This window comes from Drosophila elegans, unplaced genomic scaffold (genome assembly GCF_018152505.1).
Source record: "Drosophila elegans isolate 14027-0461.03 unplaced genomic scaffold, ASM1815250v1 contig_814, whole genome shotgun sequence".
NCBI classification, from domain to species: Eukaryota; Metazoa; Arthropoda; class Insecta; order Diptera; family Drosophilidae; genus Drosophila; species Drosophila elegans.
In genome coordinates this window covers 8,781,702-8,802,720 of record NW_024546167.1, presented here as the reverse complement: position 1 = coordinate 8,802,720, position 21,019 = coordinate 8,781,702, and the positions used below count along the sequence as shown (strand labels likewise).

At 41.6% G+C, this 21,019-nt stretch overlaps 5 protein-coding genes across 7 annotated transcripts; all 5 read left to right on the top strand.

Moving 5' to 3' along the window:
* The first annotated feature begins 148 nt into the window (after positions 1–148).
* On the top strand, positions 149–9,306 carry LOC108150502 (protein chiffon). Of its 2 annotated transcripts, none has more exons than XM_017278714.2 (3): positions 149–236; positions 2,739–7,794; positions 9,108–9,306. In XM_017278714.2, the coding sequence occupies exons 2-3, from the start codon at positions 2,758–2,760 to the stop codon at positions 9,213–9,215; spliced, it is 5,145 nt and encodes a 1,714-aa protein (XP_017134203.1). In that variant the 5' UTR covers positions 149–236; positions 2,739–2,757; the 3' UTR covers positions 9,216–9,306. The 2 variants fall into 2 exon arrangements, with proteins under 2 accessions (XP_017134203.1, XP_017134204.1); XM_017278715.2 differs by lacking the exon at positions 149–236 and adding an exon at positions 1,943–2,227.
* On the top strand, positions 9,224–9,790 carry LOC108150413. The gene is made up of 2 exons (XM_017278571.1): positions 9,224–9,569; positions 9,633–9,790. The coding sequence occupies exons 1-2, from the start codon at positions 9,224–9,226 to the stop codon at positions 9,788–9,790; spliced, it is 504 nt and encodes a 167-aa protein (XP_017134060.1).
* Positions 9,791–10,104: 314 nt separating this feature from the next.
* Positions 10,105–11,959, top strand: LOC108150420. Its single transcript, XM_017278577.2, has one exon. The coding sequence runs from the start codon at positions 10,171–10,173 to the stop codon at positions 11,950–11,952; it is 1,782 nt and encodes a 593-aa protein (XP_017134066.1). The 5' UTR covers positions 10,105–10,170; the 3' UTR covers positions 11,953–11,959.
* A 19-nt stretch (positions 11,960–11,978) lies between these two features.
* Positions 11,979–14,476, top strand: LOC108150421 (uncharacterized protein CG42266). The gene is made up of 8 exons (XM_017278578.2): positions 11,979–12,535; positions 12,586–12,705; positions 12,852–12,929; positions 13,073–13,090; positions 13,147–13,173; positions 13,236–13,268; positions 13,326–13,746; positions 13,805–14,476. The coding sequence occupies exons 1-8, from the start codon at positions 12,084–12,086 to the stop codon at positions 14,264–14,266; spliced, it is 1,611 nt and encodes a 536-aa protein (XP_017134067.1). The 5' UTR covers positions 11,979–12,083; the 3' UTR covers positions 14,267–14,476.
* A 205-nt stretch (positions 14,477–14,681) lies between these two features.
* LOC108150415 lies at positions 14,682–20,904 on the top strand. 2 transcript variants are annotated; one of them, XM_041710587.1, is made up of 4 exons: positions 14,682–15,034; positions 15,098–16,294; positions 16,403–16,480; positions 16,540–20,904. In XM_041710587.1, the coding sequence occupies exons 1-4, from the start codon at positions 14,710–14,712 to the stop codon at positions 20,799–20,801; spliced, it is 5,862 nt and encodes a 1,953-aa protein (XP_041566521.1). In that variant the 5' UTR covers positions 14,682–14,709; the 3' UTR covers positions 20,802–20,904. The 2 variants fall into 2 exon arrangements, with proteins under 2 accessions (XP_041566521.1, XP_041566520.1); XM_041710586.1 differs by having other exon boundaries at positions 15,098–16,480.
* Positions 20,905–21,019: the final 115 nt, after the last annotated feature.

Below are 21,019 nucleotides of genomic sequence, written 5' to 3'. Positions count from 1 at the left end.
AGCAAGAGAAACGAAACGGCGATTTCGCTGTGTGTGCGAGAGTGCGCGCGCGTGTGTGTATGTGTAGGGTGGAATATAAACAAAAAATTAACAATACAAAAATCAAGAACAATTGCTCTACTTGGCGAAAAGTAAAATGTCACATTTGCCACTGGATGCACGGGCTATTCTGCAGTATCTTAATGATTTGGGCTATAGGAATATATCAGCCGAGCAACTCCGTGAATTTCTGAAAGGTAAGCAATCCGTACTAGTGTGTGTGCGTGTGTGATTTTGGTTTGTTGTTTTTTATGCTCAATGTTTTTAAGTTGCGGCTTTTCGGCTGAATTTGAAACGATTCGTCACCATTTTTTTTTTTTCCTCAACAACGAACGTGCATGCAAAAGGCAGACGAGAGAAAGAGCAGCGGCACTGCCAGAAATACGGTGCAATGGAAAAATAGAAAAAATAAAAACGAGTATTACTCGGATATTGTGAATAACACAAGGCGTAGAAATGTACACACACATGGCACAGTGGTTGCAGCAGCAACCAAAGACATTCGGACTACAAATTTAGGAATAAACGAATAAAGACCGGCAACGAAGAAAAACGACATTTCCAAAGCGTTCGTACTATGGAATATATCACTCTAAGCAAAGATCCTAAACACATGGCTTTAATAGGGCCCACTGTACAGTATTTTTGGTGTTTTGTTTGTTGTCATAGTTGTTGTTGCTGCCCTGGGCCAGCTTTTATGCATGTGTACGTGCTTGTGTATTTTGGCCTCCACCGCATTGTCAGCTTCATCCGCGACTTCACATGAATTTTTTTCCACTAACATAACATACAGCTGCGGGCATAATAGTAGGCAATTTTTTATGTATTTCGATTGAATTCAATAAAAAAAAATAGTATTATAATCTTAAATTTTTTTTAATTAGAAGCAAAAACTAGAGTATAAAAAAGGGAATTTCTATTTTCTTAAATTATCAGTGCTATTACTTTTACTCCAACTGTTCGCATGAATGTTGTGTGTGTGTTTGTTTGTTGTCTACCTTTTTCCCTGTCTCCTCTCTCTGACTCTCTTTGCGTTTTGTGCGTTTTTTTTGTGTGTTATTTTTGCCTTCGCTTTGTGTGCTCGTCCTCTTTTTCTTATTTTTCTTTGTTGTTGTTGCCGCTGCTGCCGCTTGAGGGTTGCCACTTGGTTCTCTGGCGTTTTACTTTGCGCCAACGCTTCGTGTTGTAATAGCGAATAAAAAGTGGGGGGGCAGCAAAAGTGCCAGCGCAGCGTGCCGATGTGCTCGTTTTTCAGGTTATATTAACGCCCGTCGGTATATATTGAATGTTGGGCAGATAATTTATTTTCCAGTGGGTGAGTGCTGTGCGCGGGAGGGGAATTGCAAGGTTGCCGGACTAATTACAAATTTGAGTTTAATATCGGTCATCGGTCATTATGCCTTTGCCAGTTCATTCGCATTGTTTATTGGTAGACGCACAAAAACCGAAACAAAAAATATGAATGCGATGAACAACAAACTGAGCAACGAAATAAAGATAGCAAAATAAGAGATATATAATTAAATATAAATAACTTCTGCTTACAATATCTAGATGTGTATGCGGAAATTATAATAATAATAAAAAACAAAAACTTTTCGCCAAAACAAACAAAGAAGTTATGAAATAGTGATATAAATTATCAATATTAACTGGAAGATAGTCTTTTAAAACATATGGAGGTGGTTTTCCCTTAAGTGTTTTCTCAACTGTTTCTACTTTATTTAATTCCTTGCATATCGTCTTTTCGGGTCTTTTTGCGCCATTCCCAAATAAGATTAAAAACAAAAACAGGTTTGAAATCGGCCAAGTAAAATATAACAGATGTGTCATCACTAGTTTTTCGTCGCGCTGGCAACACCTGGTCTACCTGGCAACCCTCTGTCGCAGCACAGCTGCTGCTTCTTCTTCTTCCACCCGCTTGGGTTGTGTTTCGGTGGTCCCATTTTAATTTGGAATTAAAATAAATTAACTCACACTCAACAGTCGATGGGCTTTTAAGCTATACATACCGAAATGCATTCGAATGCAGTTATTGATTCGATTTGTGTGTATCCAAATGCAAAATTGCATAACACACGACGCCCACAAGGAGCTACAAGAAGAAGAATCATCAGGAGAAGGATTTCCAGGCAGTGATTTATTTGTTTTTAGTTGATTTATTCGTGGCAAATAAGTTTTAAATGCGGTTGGTGTCGGCTTCCTAACTACAGTCAAACTTCCAATACTTAAAATTACATTAAATAGCAGACGAACATTAAAACTGGTATAACTCGACCCACTAGAATTGGAGGGAAAAATATTTCGGCCCATCATTTTCTTCATTGTTTTAAATAAAAATATATATTCAAAGTACAGAAATAATAATCAAAAACAGCATAAAAAAAACCATTTAATTCTAATGTTTAAATACCATATATATTTTTAATTGTACTATTTGTTAAAACAAACTTTTTTTAAATTGTTTGTTGTAAATCATTTTTTTTTTATTTTGCTTAAAATTCACATTAAAATGTACCAAAGATCAAACATCTATCACTTTATCAGTTATTTAAATCCTCTCTTAATTTGCTTAAAGTTGAAACGTTCCCAATTTGTTTTTGAAGTTCGACTGTAGGTTAATCCTTCATGATTAATTTTAATTAATGGTGTTCTATTCAATCTCTTTTTTTCTCTAATTCTGGGTCCTTTGACTGCAGCTAATTTGCGCCAGAAGGTATGCAACCGCAGTCGGACAAACAAAGCGCCAGCAGACTCGCAACAACAACTAGCCACTCAACAGCAGCAACTTCAGCAGCAGGCATTCCTCCAAAAGTAAAGGTCATCAAGAGTAAACGCCCTCTGTGCCACTTTAAGTTCTACCTGGACATCTGCGATCACCAGCTAGCAAAACGCGTTGAGTCTGATATCAAAGCTTTGGGCGGTCATCTTGAGTTCTTTCTGAGCGACAGTATCACACACTTCATCACCGATAAGCCAGAAGTTAGCAGTGGAACACCCAGAACACCAGGCACACCCAGCACACCCAGCACACCAACGAATCACTATCAACAGGATGATGGTTCGGCAAGGAAACCGAATCAAAGGCAATCGAGAGCGGATGCTATACTGAGTCGCGTGCGGAGAAGCACGGTTGGGGCAAACAGCAGCAATAGCACGCCTACGACATCCCTAAAGCGAAGCTATACCGTTTGGCAGACAGATTACGCCCAACGCTTCATCAAGCGCATTCAGACCGAGCTTAAGCAATACCTCGAGGGCAAAAAGGAAGGCGGAGGAACAGGAGGCTCAGCTAGCCCTCATCACATTCAGCTAAAAAAGCAGTATGTGAAAATCGAATCCGTCAAGCGTAACTATAGACCTTACTACCATCTCATCAAGCAGCCAGACGACTGGCCCAAAATAGATTTAAGCAGCGAAGACGGCGCCTTTCGACTACTAACCAAGTCGAAGACGAAGGAAAAGGAGCAGAGCATGACCCGCAAGTCTTTGGGTTCACGCACATCCCAAAAAGAGAAACCAGCAGCAGGTGAAGAGAAGCCACCCCAGCATCCAGCCCTGCAGCAGCTTAAAAAACAATCAGCAATCCCGAATAGTCCGCGATCCAATTGCCGCGAGCCCAAGGATTCGAGTGAGAAACAGGGTGGAGTGTGTGAGATCTGCAAATTGGAGTACGATATCCTGAATATCCATTTGCAGAGCAAAGATCACGAGCAGTTCGCCAAGAATTCTGAGAATTTTCTGGCTCTAGATACACTTATTCGTACTTCGGCGAATGTAAATCGGTTCCTGGAGGAGGAGCCCGAAGAAAGTGAACTGGACATGGATGTGGATGAATCTTTAAGTAATGAGGAGCTGCAGAGTCCCCGCCAGAGGCCATCGCCAGCATTGCGCGAGAAATCAAAGAGAATAACCAAGGGAAAACACTCTTCGGAGAAGTTTCAAGCGTCAGCAGTTGCGTCACCCCAAACGCCTTCACCTGGTGGCAAGAAGGTTTTGGGAAATCTACCCGGTAGTCTTTCGGAGCTGCAGCGCCAGGAGCATCCAACTACAGCTGCGGCAACGCCCACAACGAATTCGGGCCGTAGGAAAACTCTGAATTCGGGTCTATCACCGCCGATAAGAGCCATGTTGCCACCGTCTTCGCTTTATAAAGTTGTGGAAACAAGGGAGGAGTGTGCCACGCCCCCACGAGGACGAGGAAGACCGCCCAATCAGGTGGACTCGCCCTCCCTAATTGTCAAGTTCCAAAAGATCCGGCAAACGGAGTTGCAACGGCTCAATGGGGAGGCGGAGAATTTTATGTTCCCTAGAACAGCGGTAACAACAACGAGGAGCAGCAGTGAATTACCTACGGATGTGGACCGGCAAACCACCTCAGATGTGAGGGGCAGGTACAGCATATCCTCCGCCAGCCTAGACACCAGCACCAGCGAAGCAGAGACGAAGGAATCTTCAGGATTACCCACGTCTAGCATACGTAAGCGGGCCCAGGCGGTGGGAAGGCGGAGAAAAGTAGGAGAAGGAACAGCACCACAGGAGCTACTCCAACGCCAATTGTCCACCGGGAGTAGCAGCAGCAACAGCAACCAGCAGCGCTTTCCGAGCGCCCCCATCCAGCCAGAAGAAGAGCCTCAACCGCAGCCACAGCCGCAGCTTAAGATCAAAATAAAGCAGGAGCAAGTGGTGGCCACCAGGAAAAGCAGTCGCACAGCCACGGCCATTGTGACAGCGGCCACTGCGAGCAGTCATCAGCAGCAGCAGCTAAGGCAGACTACCAGCCGGAAAATGGCCAATAAACTGGAGGATCGGATGGGGGAATCATTAAAGCCCGAGATAAAAATAAGTAAGGAAGTTATTGAAGTACAGGAAGAGTTGGAGGATCTGGAAAACCTCTTGGATGATGATTTGGACGAGGAGGTGGACAGCAGTTTATCCTCTGACAGCGACGAGGATTACATAGCTGCCAGTCAGCGAAGAGCCACGGCAACAAATCGCAAATCAACGGATACTAGAGAACAAAGAGCAGCTAGGCGGCTTTCCAGATTAACTATAAACCGTAGTGCCGGAGAGCTGGAGCTAACCGAAACCAAATCCTCGCCCTCAAGAAGAAGTCGTGGAAAGAGCCAGAAGCCGTCGAGTCCCACGAAAAACAAGGTTAAACAACCGAAGGCAGTACCACCAGCTATAGATTTGTTCTTCGATTGCAGCAAAAGTGAAAGGCTTCAAGAAATGCAGTATACCTTTGAATCGCTTCCTAGTGGAGAGCTTTGGAATCGGGTGTTCTTGCGACAGGATGCTGGAGAAGAGAACTACTACACGTACTACGGAAGCACTAATTATAGAAAACTGCCCTATGAAATGGGTCCCATACCCATGGCCAGAACATTGCCAGCACATAGTTGTGTTATGTGCCGTGAGGTCAACGAGGGAAAGCCGGAAAAGGAGCAGCAGCTGAAGCAGGAGGATCAGAAGCCTGTTCCCAAGAAGGAGGTTAAGAAGGAGGAGGAAGACAAGTCCTCCTCATCCACAACTTTCAAGAACAAGAAGCTGCATCTTCTCCAGCGTTATCAGCAGGAACAAGAACAACTCCAGCAGCTGGAGGGCAATTCCCTAGCCACTGCCATAGCCAAATGTGATAGCAAGGCCAGCACGCCAGAACTGTTAGAAAGGGAGTTTGCCTCGGGTTCTTTGGGAGATCATCGTGTGCAGTTGATAGAGAGAGTGAGAAGCACCTCCAGTTCCAGTTGCAGCAACAGCCAGCGGAGCGGGATTACCTGCAGAAATAAACAGCTGGCACGGATTGCCGAGTTGCCGCCAAGGAAATCCCCTAGAGAACATGCTTCTACACTGGCTTTAGTCAGTTGCATTATAAGGCAGCGTCAGGACTCTCAAAGTAAAACCAACTCCGAAGCAGAAGAGCCACCTCCCCCTGCGGTTGCTCCAAAGCTAAAAACGCCTATGAAACAGGAACCCGTAGCACCTCCATCGCCGCGAACTACTCGTTCCCAAGCTGCGACTCCTATCGAGGAACTTCGCTTTGCCACAGAGATTAGCGAGACGGTCAAGAGGATGAGGCGTGGGCAGAACAAATACGATCATTCCCCGCCAGCACCAGCGCCAAATCCCACACCGGAAACTTCATCACCAGCTAGAAGTCGCCGCTTGACTCCTGCAGCACAAAATCTTGGTCAGAGTTACTCACGCCGTTTGCAGTTCTCAACCAGTCAAAGGGAATCCTCAGCGAGTGCACTATTGGGCAAGCGTAGCAGAAGAGGAAATCCTCCGGTGGCTGGAACAGTGCGTCCAAATCCTCAACAAGCTCCCGGAATGGGTGTCTTTCGAGGAGTTCGAAAATTGCCCAGCAAGAAGGGTCTGCTGGAATACGAAATGGAGCCGTGTGCCCTTAAAGCTCTGGATCAAGCCAGCCAGTATTGTAATCCAGGATTCGTTGCCTGGCAGTTGGATAAATATCTAGAGCTAGCTGGCAAGGAGTATGATCTGGAAGTAGACCAAGTGCCAGTGGAGAAGGAGACTGAAGTAAGAGAGCAAAGGCTTGTCAATACGCCACAGACTCCACCACCCACTGATTGCTTCACCAGCGAGTTTGACCTGTGCGATTTGATCTTGGGGAGCGCAGGGAGTGGTGATGATGAAGAGGATTTAGTCAGAGGAAACCTACCGGGCTGCAGTCGACGGGCTAACAACCTTAATCTATACGCCACCTATTATAGAAAGAAAAAGAGCCTGAAATCCAATCGCACGGGCTGGCCAAAAACTCAGAGAAGGCGCAACGCAGGTGGATTGGGTCGATCCCTGCCAGATGAGCGAATTAATTTCCAGAAAATGGGTCTTGCTGAGCTTCATCCCATAAAGCAAGAACCTATGGAAACGGAGGAGGAGCAGACCACCACCACTACAACCACTACGACATCTGCAACGAGGGAAAAACTGCTAAGCAAAGAAGATGAAGATGATGAAGGTGGCGGCAATCCAGGTAGAGGACATGACGATGGATCACCAGCCGATGATAAACAGAATTCTCGGGAAGACACCGTGATGACTCCGCCAGCCACCGACGTCGATGAACAGGCTGAACCGGAGGCGGATGAAATGGAAAGTCTGCCCGAGGAAGATGAAACCATGGCGGATTCTGTTGATCAACAGCAGGATGATGAGGCCGAGATCGAAGCCACCGATGCGGATGTCGAAGAGGAGGAAGAAGAGGAGGAGGAGGAGGAAGAGGATGTTTTTGAAGATGCGTACGAAGAGCAGGAGGTGGGCAAGGAGAAAGTGGAGCAGTCGGAAAAACGGTCACGGGTTCCCTCCATATCTGTGACCACGCCACCCGAAGAGCACGCTACGCCGGGCAAGAAACTTCTGCTAACATTGCTTAATGGGCAGAGACTTCAGGCAACCTCTACTCCGAGTACCAGGCAGGTCCAACAGCAGCAAAGGAGAACGCCCCAGCTAAACGGAAGCCTAGGCAGCTGCATTTCGCCCAGTGAGAAACTGGGGGATAATTCGGACATCTTCACCGTTTCCTCGGATGGACTGGATACCGATCTGGATCTGAGCAACACCCAGGCGGGCGATTCCCATGATCATTGTCCACACCAGACGACGCCGAAGCGCAAGTTTGACATCTCCAAGTACGCGCCACCGAATAATGGAAAGGCGGCGAGCAGTTGCGCCGCGGAAGCGGCCACGGCTGCGGTAAAATCACTGGCCATCTCGCAGTTTCTCAAGAAGGAGGTGCGTGTCACCTGCCGGCGGCTGAGGGCCCCATTCCGACGCTTTCGATACCGCCGTTGAGCACCTTGTGTCATCATTATCATCATCCAGATCAAGAAGCGCATCATTCAGCACCAATCACGTTTAGCTTTTAGTGTGTACAGCGACGATGAGTAATAAGTTTCAGTTTTTAGGTATTTTTAGGCCACAAATCCCTCCAAAACCACAAAAACAAAGCGATTTCAATTCGGACATCTTTTTAAAGTTATTTACTGATTAAATTTGGCGGAATGAGACATGAGACTTGAATGAATAACGTTGTACTCATTGGAAACTGCCAACATTGTCTTCGAAAGATTCCATTTGGACAAAGCTATTCCGACAAATTTAATCGTGTTAAGAAATGAGAAGATCCCAAAACATCCATCAACTAAATGTAGCATAATTTAAACTCACACACAAACCACACACGGAAATACGTACATAAGTCTTAGTTTAATCTTAGTTTAGCACAAATTCCCTGACCCCCAAAAACTCCTCATCAACAATTTCGGACTATTCCAAAATCTCTCATTTTCAATATAGCTTTTAAGTAGACAAGTTTCCATTTATCGTTTTTGTTTTTATCTGTGGAAATCACCTATTAAACTGTTTTCATTTTATTAGCCATGTACTATTATCAAGTCAACGCTCAAGCAAAGTAAGAAAAGGAAAAAGTAAACTATGTTACAGAGATAAATTAATTTAAACAAAAAACCAAAAGCAATTGTAAAAATATTAAAACAAAGAGTAAATTAAATTAAATATTCAATTAAACATATATCAGTTTTCATTTATTGAACAAAGCGAAAGGGATGAAATAATGAAGGTTGCTGAATTGATAAATGGATTTTATTCGCTTAGATATTTATTTTTGTGTTGGTAATATTTCCATTTAATTTTCATATTTAGTGGTAGTACTTTTTATAATTTGGACTCCAAAAAATGTTAAAAGGAACTTTTATTCGCTTTTATCTTATGACAAAAAGAGTTACAGTTTAGAACACTTTAGAACATTTTCCTATTAGCAAGTAAAATACGGAATAAAGCTCTTTTGAAGCTTAAATTTTCATTTGTGTATAGAATATATAGATCAAAATGAATACTTACTTATCAATCGAAGGCAAAAAGGCTCTGGTCAGTCGAATTAATTTCTTCTTTCAGAATGAAGCCAATTTAGAATATGCAATTTTGATCAGCAACCATTCATACTGCACCAATCACATACCCACGATCCAACATCCCCATTTCCCTGCTAATGACCACTTCTTTGATCCGATCCCATCCCCATTTAGACTTGCGCAAGCTCATCAAATATGAGGAACGTCTGGCGGAGAACGCAAAGGAGGGCAACTTCAGCGGCCTGCATAAACGTGGCACCGTCAGCTCGCGTGCCAAATTAAGTGGAGAGATGGATAAGGAGAATGCGGCACCATCATGTCCATGTTCGTCCGTCAAGGAGAAGGAGTCCAAGACTGACCAGGATGATGACGACCAGCAACGGCGTTCCGATGGTGGTGCTGGCTTTGCGGATTTAGCTCGTCTTTTTAAAGAGAAACTCCTGTTGGAAGCATCTGCGCCTCCGCCGGCGACTAAGGCATTAGTTCCTGAAACGTCTAAGGCAAACGGTAAACGTCGCAGTCGCAGCAAAACTCGCCAGGGAAACGAGTTCCCAATGTCCAGCTGCGAATCGGAAGGTAACGAAGACCGTCCGATCCAACGCCGTCGTCGCAGCAAGTCGCATCCTCGCAGTGCTGGTAATTAGTCGCCATTACGTCATTTAGATAGTTATTATTATGACAGCTTTTTCTCATTTTTAGTTCGTCGTCGTGGAAAATCCAAGCACTGCGATCCGGTGGCTTTGTTTCAGTACTACCAGAAGGAGTGGGCCCATTTCCGCGGCCAGATTCCCGGCGAAAATGTTCACGTGAATGGCCGCTTCGGGGTTCGCCACAAACCAATGGATCCAAAGAAGTGAAGATATATTTTCAATGCAGCTATTACTTACATAAACCCATACTTCGACCGATTCCGCTGTTCAACTGCAGTCATTATTCACATTTATTTATACTGTTTTCATTTTAGAAATCATTTTTATACACTAAACTTTAAAAACACTTCAGAATTCGAATAAAATAAATTTCTAAATTTGTGTTTAAGTTTACTCTTTATATTTTTTTTTTGTTAGGTAATTAGAGGAAATGGTTGAAAAATATACAAATCTTCGTATTAGCTTAGCATTAACTTAGCATTATTGCTTTATTATTTCAATTTTTAGGTAAGCTGTCAAAATTGTATTTAAAAATTATAATTTTCACTTTTTGTTGTGGGAAAGCAAGCTTTAAAACTGTTTTGAAAATGTTGGAGCGACGCCGAAAATCCCAGATGAGACTGGATCCCCTATTATCCATTCCAACTGGAACCACCACGATGCGAAGGACACGTCGAGTGTGCGTAAATATCGAAGCTAATGGCTCCGGGCCCCTTAGATCTCGAAGAAGACGAAGAAGGGATTTACTCAATACTTTCTTCATGACCTATCCTCCAGTTTATGACCCTATGCAGCTTGGTCATCCTTGGGGCTTTAATTTCTGTCCTAATGAATTGCCTAATGCTTATGGAAATTTATTTGATTTCCCTGACCGCTTAAATGCGGGAGAGCAGTATGAATATGATTCTCCTCCGACAGAAACAGGTCCCCAGATTGTTCATGAACTCAAGGATATTTTTATGGGGTTGGATAATTATTTGGAAGCGGAAAAGATCAAGCTGATGGAGAATGATCGAGAAAAGGCCAATTCCAGTGAGAATCTTGAAGACGAAAAACTGATTCCGAAGGAAAGCCAACTCTCAGTACTAACTGATATAATGTGTGATACCATTGACAGGTTAAACAACTATTTAGCTTCTCAATCGCAGAAACAGGAGTGTCCGTCTGCTCTTAACCAAATTAATCCGTTGGGAGGTAGAATACCACCTGTTCAGGTGTTGCAGCTACCAGTGCAACCGCTGATCCTTCAATCCATGCCTCCTTACCCATCGTGCAATTATTTTGCACCATCTGAATCCTGCTTACAAAAGAAATCCTCTGATCGATTGCCTTGGTTAAAGGAGAGAAAACGTAAACGTCCTTCTAGACCCGCTGCCTATATACACTTGCGGAATCAGGGAAGCAGTACTGATGATTTGGAAATGTTGCCAAAGATCTTGGAGGCATCAAATTCGGCGGGTAAAACCGAGAAGTTTTCAGTTCCCCTGCATTCCCAGAGTCAATTAATGAAGGACGCTGGCACAACCATGTGGTGCTCTATGGAATGTTGTAGGGAAAGTTGCGGAACGCTCAGGCGTGAGGAAGAATTGCCTTCTACTCCTTTGCAGAAAACTCTCCCAGAAGCTCCAATGTTACCGTTTTCCCTGTTACCAACTGTTGGTTATCCGCCACCGTGTATCAAGGCTCCACCACCAAGTATTAAATCAGAGGACGATTTGGATGATCAAGAAAGGTTCAATAATTCGACGGGTGAATCCATTCACCTACTTGGCTCCCCTCAAGCATCTAGTTACAGCTCAAGCTGCGATTACCGCCATCAAGGTGGAAATCTTAGATACTCCTATATTGAAGAGGAGGAAGAGGAGCAGGTGGATGACGATGACTGGTATCGAAGTGCTAGCAGTAAACTAGCTGAGTTAGAAGTGGAACAGGACTACTTCCAGCTAATGCAGAAGCAAAGGCAAATTACCAGTAAGGATCAAACACTTGAAACATATCTGGAGTCAACCAGTGAAAATAGTTTTATAAATGTTATTGCCACTACCGATAAGGCACTTAGTACTACGGAGCTCAATATGCAAAATACTGGAGAGCCTATACAAATTGAGAGGATTTGCAAGAAATCCTCCATGAAACAGCCAATCGGTATTTTAAATGGAAGCCGAAACAGAAATATTGCAGGCCATCATAAAGTCATGTTTGAAAAAGTCCAACAAACAGAAGGTGTGCAAGCTCAACCAGAAATGAGAACCATTGGCACGGATCCAGTTGAAAAAGAATCCCTTTCAACAATTCTTACAGATCAGAAGCTATTGAAGCCCAGAAGCAAGAGTAATCAGAAACGTAAAAGTGGAACGATAAAATATTAATTGAATTAAAGCAATCTTGTATTGTCTTTTCAAATTTTAAATTTAAAATTATATTTCTACATTTTTCGGTTCCGTTCCATGCAGGGGGGCTCGGGTCAAGACGTTGGTGGTTATGATCACTAAATGCCATTATGTTCTGTGAGGAGCCGACGCCAGAGCCGGAGAAGATCATCTGTCGCTGCAAGAACTGTGTGCTCCGGCACTCGGATGTCCTACCCTGGCCAGAGCCCCTGGGAATCATGGCTGAACGCGACGGCGATAAAGATGGCCTTACGAGTCGTCGAGTGTCAACCCGTACAATTCAGTCGGACGAAAGCGTCTACACCATGCGAGGTATCGATGATAAACAGAACACTCGTTACAAAGATCGTGCCAATATTCTTCGTTATGAGTCGGAGCCTGCCACTCCTACTCATCAAGCGGGCACTCCAATTATCAATCAGGCAACTACTCCTATTCACCATGTGACCAATAGTCCTGGCACATACGGGGGCAATACGCCAATGCGGGCTCCAACACAGGATCCCACACAGGCCCCCACACAGGCTCCAGCTCAGCCCACCATCCTGTTGATTGTGGTCAAGTAAATGATATCTTCGTTTTCTGTTCCAATGAGAAATATTGAATTTTCAGCAAGAACGATCCACCACCGTTTCCAGGCAGAGGGTATCCTGAGGCTGGAGCTGGTCAACGGCATCATGGCCAAGGACACCTAGGACCAGGACCGAGAGGCTTTCCAGGCGGACCGCCAGGGTAAGAAAAAAAGCATTAAATAATAATAAGCTTAATAGTCAATTTATTTAGTCATAAATATTGTGGAAACAAAACAAAGCTTAATAATCCACCAGTTAGTTATTACTATTACGGTTAGAAAAATGTATTTTCTAAATATTTTTCAGTTATTATCCACCACCTCCATCAGGAATTGCATCAAGGAGAAGATCAAGACCTAACTACGGGCATGAGAATGTTTGCTAGTAAGCTTTTAGATAAATATTTTACTGCAATTTTTTTTTTTTTGAGGATATTAAGATATTTTAAATGTTTGCTTAAGTATTCAAAAAAGTTATTTATGCTTTCTTATGATTTCCAATGGATTTTTAACTTTTTTTTCCCACAGTGACAGCCGCCGACATAGGTATGTACAAGATTTATTAATTTTGGCTATTAACTAAGTCCTGATCATCATCACAGCGAAGGCTATCGGAATAATCGATTTGGGTAGAGTAGCGTATCGAAGATTCTTAACGAACAATTTTTTGATTTGTTTATTTATAATATAGATACCAGGAGGATTGGAGGGGACAATCGAGAAGGTAATAAATTTCTCTGTTGTGCTAACATTTGTGTATAAAATCCTGAACCCTTCCAAGTTTAAGGCCCTACAATAATGTCTACGCCAATCAGCCATATATTAATCGTCATTCAGAAGACCGACGTAGTTGTCGATGTCCCAACTTGGAGAAGTCTCAACCGGGTAGTCCCCCAATTATCAAAGATACTGATGATCACAGTAACGATATACCTCGTGCAAGGAGTAACGAAAAGGGCAGGCAACGCCTCGTAGGAAGCGGAAACGGAAGGGGCCAGTCATGTTATTGTCAACAACCCGAATCGATGGGAGCTCATGGAAACGAACCAGAAGCACCTTCCAGAAATGATCCAAAAAGAGGGAATGATCGAGAAATGGAAATGGAAACTCCACCGAACACGATGGGACACATTTCGGAAATGGATAGCCCGCAGGAAGTGATTGTTACCGATGCCAATAACAAAACTTACAAATGCATACAGGTCGAGGATAAGATGTTTTTAGTAAACCCTATTTATGACTTATTTATATCTTTAACAGGTGCCCATTTGCATCTCCACTGGAAAGGCGAACACCTGTCGCTGTTGCAATTGCGCTCCCGCTCCGGAGCCTGACGAAGAGGAGTTCGTCGACGAGGAGGCGGAGTGCACCTGCAACCGACAGGGCAAATGCACCTGTGTTCCCGGCCAAATGTTCAACGATGAGTTCGGCTGCGAGTGTGATCTCACCAATTTGGAGCGTACTCTGCGGGATCTCATACCCAATGCCGATTGTATATGCTACTTGAAGAAGAAACGTCGCAAACGACGCAAGAAATGGGCTCCGAAAGTCTACTACGATCGTTTTGCAAATCCCCCGTTTGTCCTTAATCCGAAACCCAGATGTTTAGACTACGGCATCCGAACTTACTGCAATCCCTGCTGTAATCCCTGCTGCTGTGCACCAGTGGGAAAGAGCTGCTACACCTGTGACTATGGCTGTGGAGGGTGTTGTAGGTGCTAAATATCCGATAGTATCAAAAGCAAATCATCCTGATATATTTAAGATATTCTTTAAAAATCCTCTATATTCTCAGAGAACGCCAGAAAACTACTCACTAGAAGTTTTCTGGCCTTAGCTGACTGTTATTGAGGATCTCACATGATTATATTAGCAAGATAACCCGATAATGATGTAAATCAAATAACATATTTTGAACACAAATAAACACATACAATGTTCTAATAATTCTTATAATTTATTTATAAGGTTTTCTTATGTACAAGCATGTCGCATAGAATTTTAAACTTTAACTTAGGAAAGATCCCATAAATCTTAAACTAATTTTTTTTGGATCTTTACTTTTCCGAAACCCAGAAATCAAGTGTTGTTTATTTTTAACTGTCAAATTTAACCAGCAATGTTACTGAACCTCAGCTGTCTTTCCTAAATTGCATTCCTTTAAGATGGCTGGCTTAAACAGAAGGCTGCGCACCGCCCAGCAAATCCTCCTGCGACGAGCTCTCAACAAAAGCGTTGGCAGATGCCATGTTGCCACCGGATTGGTCCCGAGCAAGGGTGACATCGTGGACTCTCCATCTGTGATCACAGAACTCCAACCTGTCAATCCAGTTAGGGAGAGATCCTCGTCCAGAGCGGTGAGAAAAATCCACAGGTTTTTGGCAGCCAATCCCTTGAGGATTTTGCAAGAGAGGAAGGCGGAAAGAAAACTGCCAGGATGTGAGCTGCAGAGGAAGGACTCTCGTTCATGGAGGAAACTGAAACCAAGTGGTATTGCCTAACACACAGAATCATAGCTGCGTTTAATGTCCATTTATATTGTTTTCTTTCTAGAGCAAAACCCAACCGTTAGTGGTCACAGTCTCAAACTCAATGGCAGGGACAGCACTAGATCTCGGCATAGTTCCTCCACTTATCCTTCTACCTGGCAGCTAAATGTAAGTAGGGCCAAAGAGATATTTCAAGATAATTCTCAAGGATCTCTAGAGGAGATTCTCAATTGTTCGATTCTCAATCGAACGCCCTATGATCACAAGCTTAGTATTCCCCTCAAGTCGGACAATTCCTGCCAATGCACAATCAATAAGAAATCACGACGAAGGGGTAGAAAAACAAAAGGATTTGCTGAGGCTCAGACCCAAACAACGAGAGAAATCGGAAGCAAATTAAGGACTCTTACAGATGAAAGAAATTTTCACGGAAAAAGCTGTGATTTAAGTGTGGAATTCCAGAAATTAAGACAGAGGGTGTACAGCGGCGAGGATGTAAGTCTAGATCGAAAGATATGTATATCGCCATCGAAAACAAGCGCCATATCTAAGGCCACTTTTAAGTGTGAAAAAACTTGCCCTGGAAAATCCTACAAAAATTATGGCGGCTACAGCCCTTCGGAAACGGATATTGAAACCGAAGCTGAACACAACACGAAGTTCGAAAGTCGTTCTGATTATCTAAATAAAATAGAGAAGATCAGCAAACCACCTTCAAATGCTGATATGAAGAGAAGCCATCAATATATTTCCCAAGATAGTCGAGAAAACGAGCCTATTAATCTGGCTAAGTATGAAGACCAAAATTATGAAATTCAGAGAAAGAACCTAAAATGTTTATGTAAAAAGGCACAGAAAAGAGACAGCCTAGACAAAAGTGGTAGAGCTCAGGATACTAAATGCATAGGACATTGTAGCAACTCCATATGTACCTCGAAGGAATCACTCAAAGGTACGAAAGTGCAACAGTATCTGGGCAGAAGCATTCCTGAAAACGGACGCATAAATCAACCAAACTTTCAAGATAGTGATCAAAAAATTCAAAGAAAACACCTCAATTGTTTTTGCACGATAACACTGAAAAAAGATAACCCAGCTAGAAGTGTAAATAAATCATTTGATTCTCTAAAAGGACATCTAATAAAAACGGATGCAGTCAGAAGCAGCTGTAGAAGAAATGAGGAAAAAATACCTTCACAGGACAGCTTATTATCGGCTGATAAATTTGTTAATGAAGGTAGTGAAGATAATTTTAGCCAAGGTAAGTTTAGGGCTCACATTGATTATCAAAATAGCGAAAGAAATTATAGAACAACCCCTCCAAATGTTTATCATTCTTACAAATATACAACTAATTCCGATGATTCAGATAATCTAGGAACAAAACAGATGGATCAACACCGTTACAATCAAATCAGGAAACTCCAATCTCCGGATTTAGGGCAAGGTATAATGTTCTAGACATAATTTAAACGAGAGCTAGACTAACCCATTTATTTTACACAGTTGGAGTCCCAAGACGATATCCTTATACAAGCAATCGATGTTTCAGGATTCAGGAATCACGTTCGGGATCTTTGGAAAAGGAAAATGAAAGGAAAGCAGCTCGTGAAAAAAATAGTGGTGTTGTTATTTGCGCAGAGGCCATTACACAGACTTCTGAATATTTGTTGGCAACGTTAATACCTGGAAGCATAGACAACTCTCAGGGAACGCCTTTTAAAGAGTTGAATCACCGGCTAACGAATTCAGTAAAAGCAATCATTGGACAGTCCAATCAAGATAACTTCAAGCAAGTTAAATCAGATAAAGCAGATTTAAAGTCCCAACAAAACCAAGTAACTCCCTACCAAGTACAATGTAAACCATTAGAACAAGTACAATCCGAATCACAAATAATTTATTCCGACAAAGCGCAATACCAACTAATAAGATCTAGCTCAGTAAAGCTAAAAACAGCCCCAGAGATTGCTCCAAAAACTAAAAAGGCAATCCATACACGGACACGAAAGTGTAGTCAAAAAAGATCTGCTACTTCTGAAAAAACTAAAAAACAGAAATCCAAGAATCGTGAATGCAAATCAGTTGATAAGGATCAAAATTTAATTGGAGGTATGTCTAATAGTGACAAGAGTGATGTTTGGGAAATATTAAATGTTTTGCAAAAAACTGTGGCTGGGCTGGAAAAACAAATAAATATAAAAAAAAAATTATCTAAAGGTACGAAATCCAAATACAATTCCAGCAAAAGATATGCCCAACTAAACGAGATTCAAAATCGATATGTTAATCAATCCCCTACACAAACTGTCCCTGACTGTTTATATTCGGAACAAAACCCAACTGCTCTGCCTTTGGGTACTTTTCAAGAACAACCAAATGTTGGTAAAATAGATCTGGCTAAGGTTGCAAGACCAACAATTGTATATCAAACTACTGCTTATAGAACAACAGAACATGTCAATGCTGGAAACCCTACAAATATGTATAAAACTAGTTCTGTTACAAATTTTTCAAGTCCAATTATTTATCAAAACAACACAATTCCAAGAGTCAAAGATCAGGTGCCTTATAAAGAGGAGGGAGTTACCAAAGAAACTGAATATGATTATCATAACCAGGAACCCTCTCACAAACCCATTAGATACATAGATGATAACCATGAAAAAATTACTTACTGTATAAATCCTCAATGCAATAGGAATAATCATCAAATGGAAGTCTACCAAAAGAGTGCCTACGCAAAAACACCACTATTGGATTCAGCATATAATCAGGTTTTGAAGCATACAACCAATTCAGGAGGGCAGAATCAAAAGGAAGTATGCAAAGGCCCAAAGTATTGTCCATATCGAAGTCAGTACAGAGCTGACCATGGTCCTACAAGTCGAGGAGTAGTTACTTTTCAAGACTGCGAAAAAATGGGTACAGAGAGGTCTAGATTAGAATCTTTTTGTGATCAAAGGCATGGACAACTACTAAAGGGTGGCACGGCTTGGGACTTTTGCGAAAATCCACATTGCCCAGAAAATAACACATTTAAAAATGATTCAACTAGAATTGAGAGAAAACCATTTGGTCAAGAATTAAGAGGTTCTCCGCGGGACAATCCAAATTGTCCACACAATGAATTAGTTTCCAAGACATTCACGTATAATCATCAGAAAGAACCATTATACGAAGAAGAACTTCATGAATGTCCTGGAAGCCTTTGCCAAAGGGAATCCGAAGAAGATTCCAGTTGTTTAGACAGTCAAGAATGTTTTGATAGTCACGCTTATAATAATCGGTCTTATCCAAGACAAGGGTGTACACCAAACTGCCTCACTAGACCAAAGTCTTTAAATCAAGATGATAAAAGGCAAGTATATCATCAAAGAGGAGAAGGCAAAGTCCTAAGAACTAAGAATAATCCGAAATCATGTCGAGTAACAAATGAGAACAGTCCTCAATGCCCTGAAAAAATAACAAAGAAACATGAAAGACCAAGACAAGATTACCAAAACGACCATAATGACGATTATATTGAAAATGCCATTTTTCCCGAGAAAAACACAAGGTATACAAACGGGGCACGAACTAATGCCGATAATTCTCCAAGACTTCGCTCGAAAGGACAGCCAATAGTTGGTGGCAACGATTCATGCCCTGAAGATTGTCCTAATTTAGGCTCTTTTACCCATATAAATAATCGATATAAACAATTAGGTTCGGAAATTTGCGATAGTTCCAGATGTCCAAAAAAATTTGAAAGGCTTTCCAATAAAGATCCACAAAGTCTCGAAAAAAGAATAAGGTGTAGAAGTCAAAGGTATGAAGCTGATTACAAAGTTTGTGAGTCCGGTAACTGTTCCGATAGAAGACGAATGATAGAGGATCAAAATAAGTATTCAACTTACGCAGATACTTCATATAGAGTCGAACCTAAAAGAAAATATAATAAGCAGTTGTGTAAGAATCCAAAATGTCATGATAAAAAGGGTATATATGGATATACGGACAGAGGCCGCTGTGAAAGAAACTCCTTGTACAAGAAAGGAGCATCAATCGCTCAAAGAAGCATTCCAAATGATGTATCTTATGATCCAGAACATTTCGAGGAAGATCCAGACTCTTGTACGGAAGATTGTTATAATCGCAAAAGATATCATTATATCAACGATAGAAATAATTGTACAAAACAAGAAACTAATGATTTTGAAGACTTTGTTAATCCGAAATGCTCAGGTAGATTAAAGCAACCTACTAATTATAAAGACAATCGACATGAAATGAAGTGCTGTGAGAATCAAGATTTTCCCGATAAACTAAACGGACATGGATGTCCTGCATATACCTCTTATAGAGGGTACACTGAAAGAAAATCAAAAACAAATAAAAATAAATCAATAGATCAAGACTTATGCTCTGCAGATTGTCCTAATCGGCGTAGAGTTCTATTCACCGATCTTCTTCGATTCAAAAGGAAACAATCCAATCCAAGTCGGCAAAGCAGTGGAAGATCAGAAGTATATGTTGATAATAGGTTCGTATCAAGTGCCTGCAATAAATGTAAGCGATATGTACCTCTTGAAAGCGATCGTCTGGCGATCAAGAAATATTGTGATCCCTGTAACACCAAAGGAAAAAGAAAGACCGGATCTGTAGAAAGCATAGTATTATGTATTAGGCCTGGTAGACAATCACCTATATTTGTTAAAAATAGGGATAATCCCCTTTTGACGAACCCGGTTTTCAATAGCTACGAAAAACATATTTTGGAACATTTTGACAAACTCCAAGGAGAGAAAAATAAACTTCGGAAATGTTCCGAAGACTGCCCTTTTATTGGTAATATAGAAGAAAAGAACGCTTCAAAGAAACGCTCGTCCGGCTCTAGAGACAAAATTGATATACTGTGTTATTGTCAAAGTGAAGAACTTATAGAACATGAAGATTCAAAAAAAAAGAAGTCTAAAATTTCATTCTTAAATTGTGAAAAATCGGCGAAAGATGAAAGTAAATCAAAAACAAATTTAACGCCACCTCCACAACAGGAGGAATCCAAGCCTAAGAGAGATAATAAATCGAGTGAATTTAGCTGCTTTAAACCAAAGGATAAATATCCCCAAGAAATGTCGAAGCCAAGAGAAAAACCGCCCTCAAAATCGAATAAAAAGAAATCAAAATCTAGTGGATTTCTGTGTTTTAAAAAAACCGAAAAGCCTCCTCAGGAAAACCAACCCAAAATACAGAAAAAATCACAGAATGAGATTATGGAAAAACCTTCAGGTACAGGTGTTCGATACAGAAAAGAATCTGCTAAGAAAAATAATGATAAAATTCAAGTAAAAGACGCAAGTAAGAAATCCTTGTCGCGTAGCGTATTTATCAGTTGGTGCAGAAAATCACAAACTCCGAAGGAGTCTAGTCGAAAAGAAGAGAAAGCTTTCTCTGATATAGATTGCACCTGTAGTAAAGATCCCGAAACCGAAGATATACCCATGCCTAGATCTGAAGTTCCCTTCCGCTGTCCATGTGCTCCCGAAAATATCAATGACGACGAGGTGAAAGTCCTCTATGACTCTAGTTTCCGTTTCCAAAAAGAAAGTTGCAGCTGTGCCGAAGTTCCGAAAAATATATACTGCCATAATAGTCCACAACAACCTGAGCCAGATACTTCAGATTGGTATGAATCATCTCGCCAACAGTTTTATCAGGATCAGGATCAGGATATCAAATACTGTCCATGTGCCAGTGCCAATGATTTCTATAAAATTTTAAGGTAAATATGATTGGGATTTTCCTCGAAAATACCTACATTTTTGCACAAACTCCCAATCATAATTACCCAAAGTAGGCAATTTAAATTAATGCAAAACTTACCTTTAAATCCAATAAAAAATGTGAATCGAAAACTTTACGTTTAACAAAAATTTTAACTCAACCTTTAATTATTCCGTAACAAACAAATTTCTAGAAAAACAAAAACCGTTTTCCATTTCCC

Coding starts and splice junctions, on each gene's coding strand:
- LOC108150502 (XM_017278714.2), top strand. CDS start 2,758: ATGCAACCGCAGTCGGACAAACAAAGCGCCAGCAGACTCGCAACAACA. Junction 7,795..9,107: donor CGCAGTTTCTCAAGAAGGAG/GTGCGTGTCACC, acceptor ATCCCCATTTAG/ACTTGCGCAAGCTCATCAAA.
- LOC108150413 (XM_017278571.1), top strand. CDS start 9,224: ATGGATAAGGAGAATGCGGCACCATCATGTCCATGTTCGTCCGTCAAG. Junction 9,570..9,632: donor GTCGCATCCTCGCAGTGCTG/GTAATTAGTCGC, acceptor TCTCATTTTTAG/TTCGTCGTCGTGGAAAATCC.
- LOC108150420 (XM_017278577.2), top strand. CDS start 10,171: ATGTTGGAGCGACGCCGAAAATCCCAGATGAGACTGGATCCCCTATTA.
- LOC108150421 (XM_017278578.2), top strand. CDS start 12,084: ATGTTCTGTGAGGAGCCGACGCCAGAGCCGGAGAAGATCATCTGTCGC. Junction 12,706..12,851: donor TTTCCAGGCGGACCGCCAGG/GTAAGAAAAAAA, acceptor AATATTTTTCAG/TTATTATCCACCACCTCCAT. Junction 13,174..13,235: donor TATCGGAATAATCGATTTGG/GTAGAGTAGCGT, acceptor TTTATAATATAG/ATACCAGGAGGATTGGAGGG.
- LOC108150415 (XM_041710586.1), top strand. CDS start 14,710: ATGGCTGGCTTAAACAGAAGGCTGCGCACCGCCCAGCAAATCCTCCTG. Junction 15,035..15,097: donor GAGGAAACTGAAACCAAGTG/GTATTGCCTAAC, acceptor TTTTCTTTCTAG/AGCAAAACCCAACCGTTAGT. Junction 16,481..16,539: donor ATCTCCGGATTTAGGGCAAG/GTATAATGTTCT, acceptor TATTTTACACAG/TTGGAGTCCCAAGACGATAT.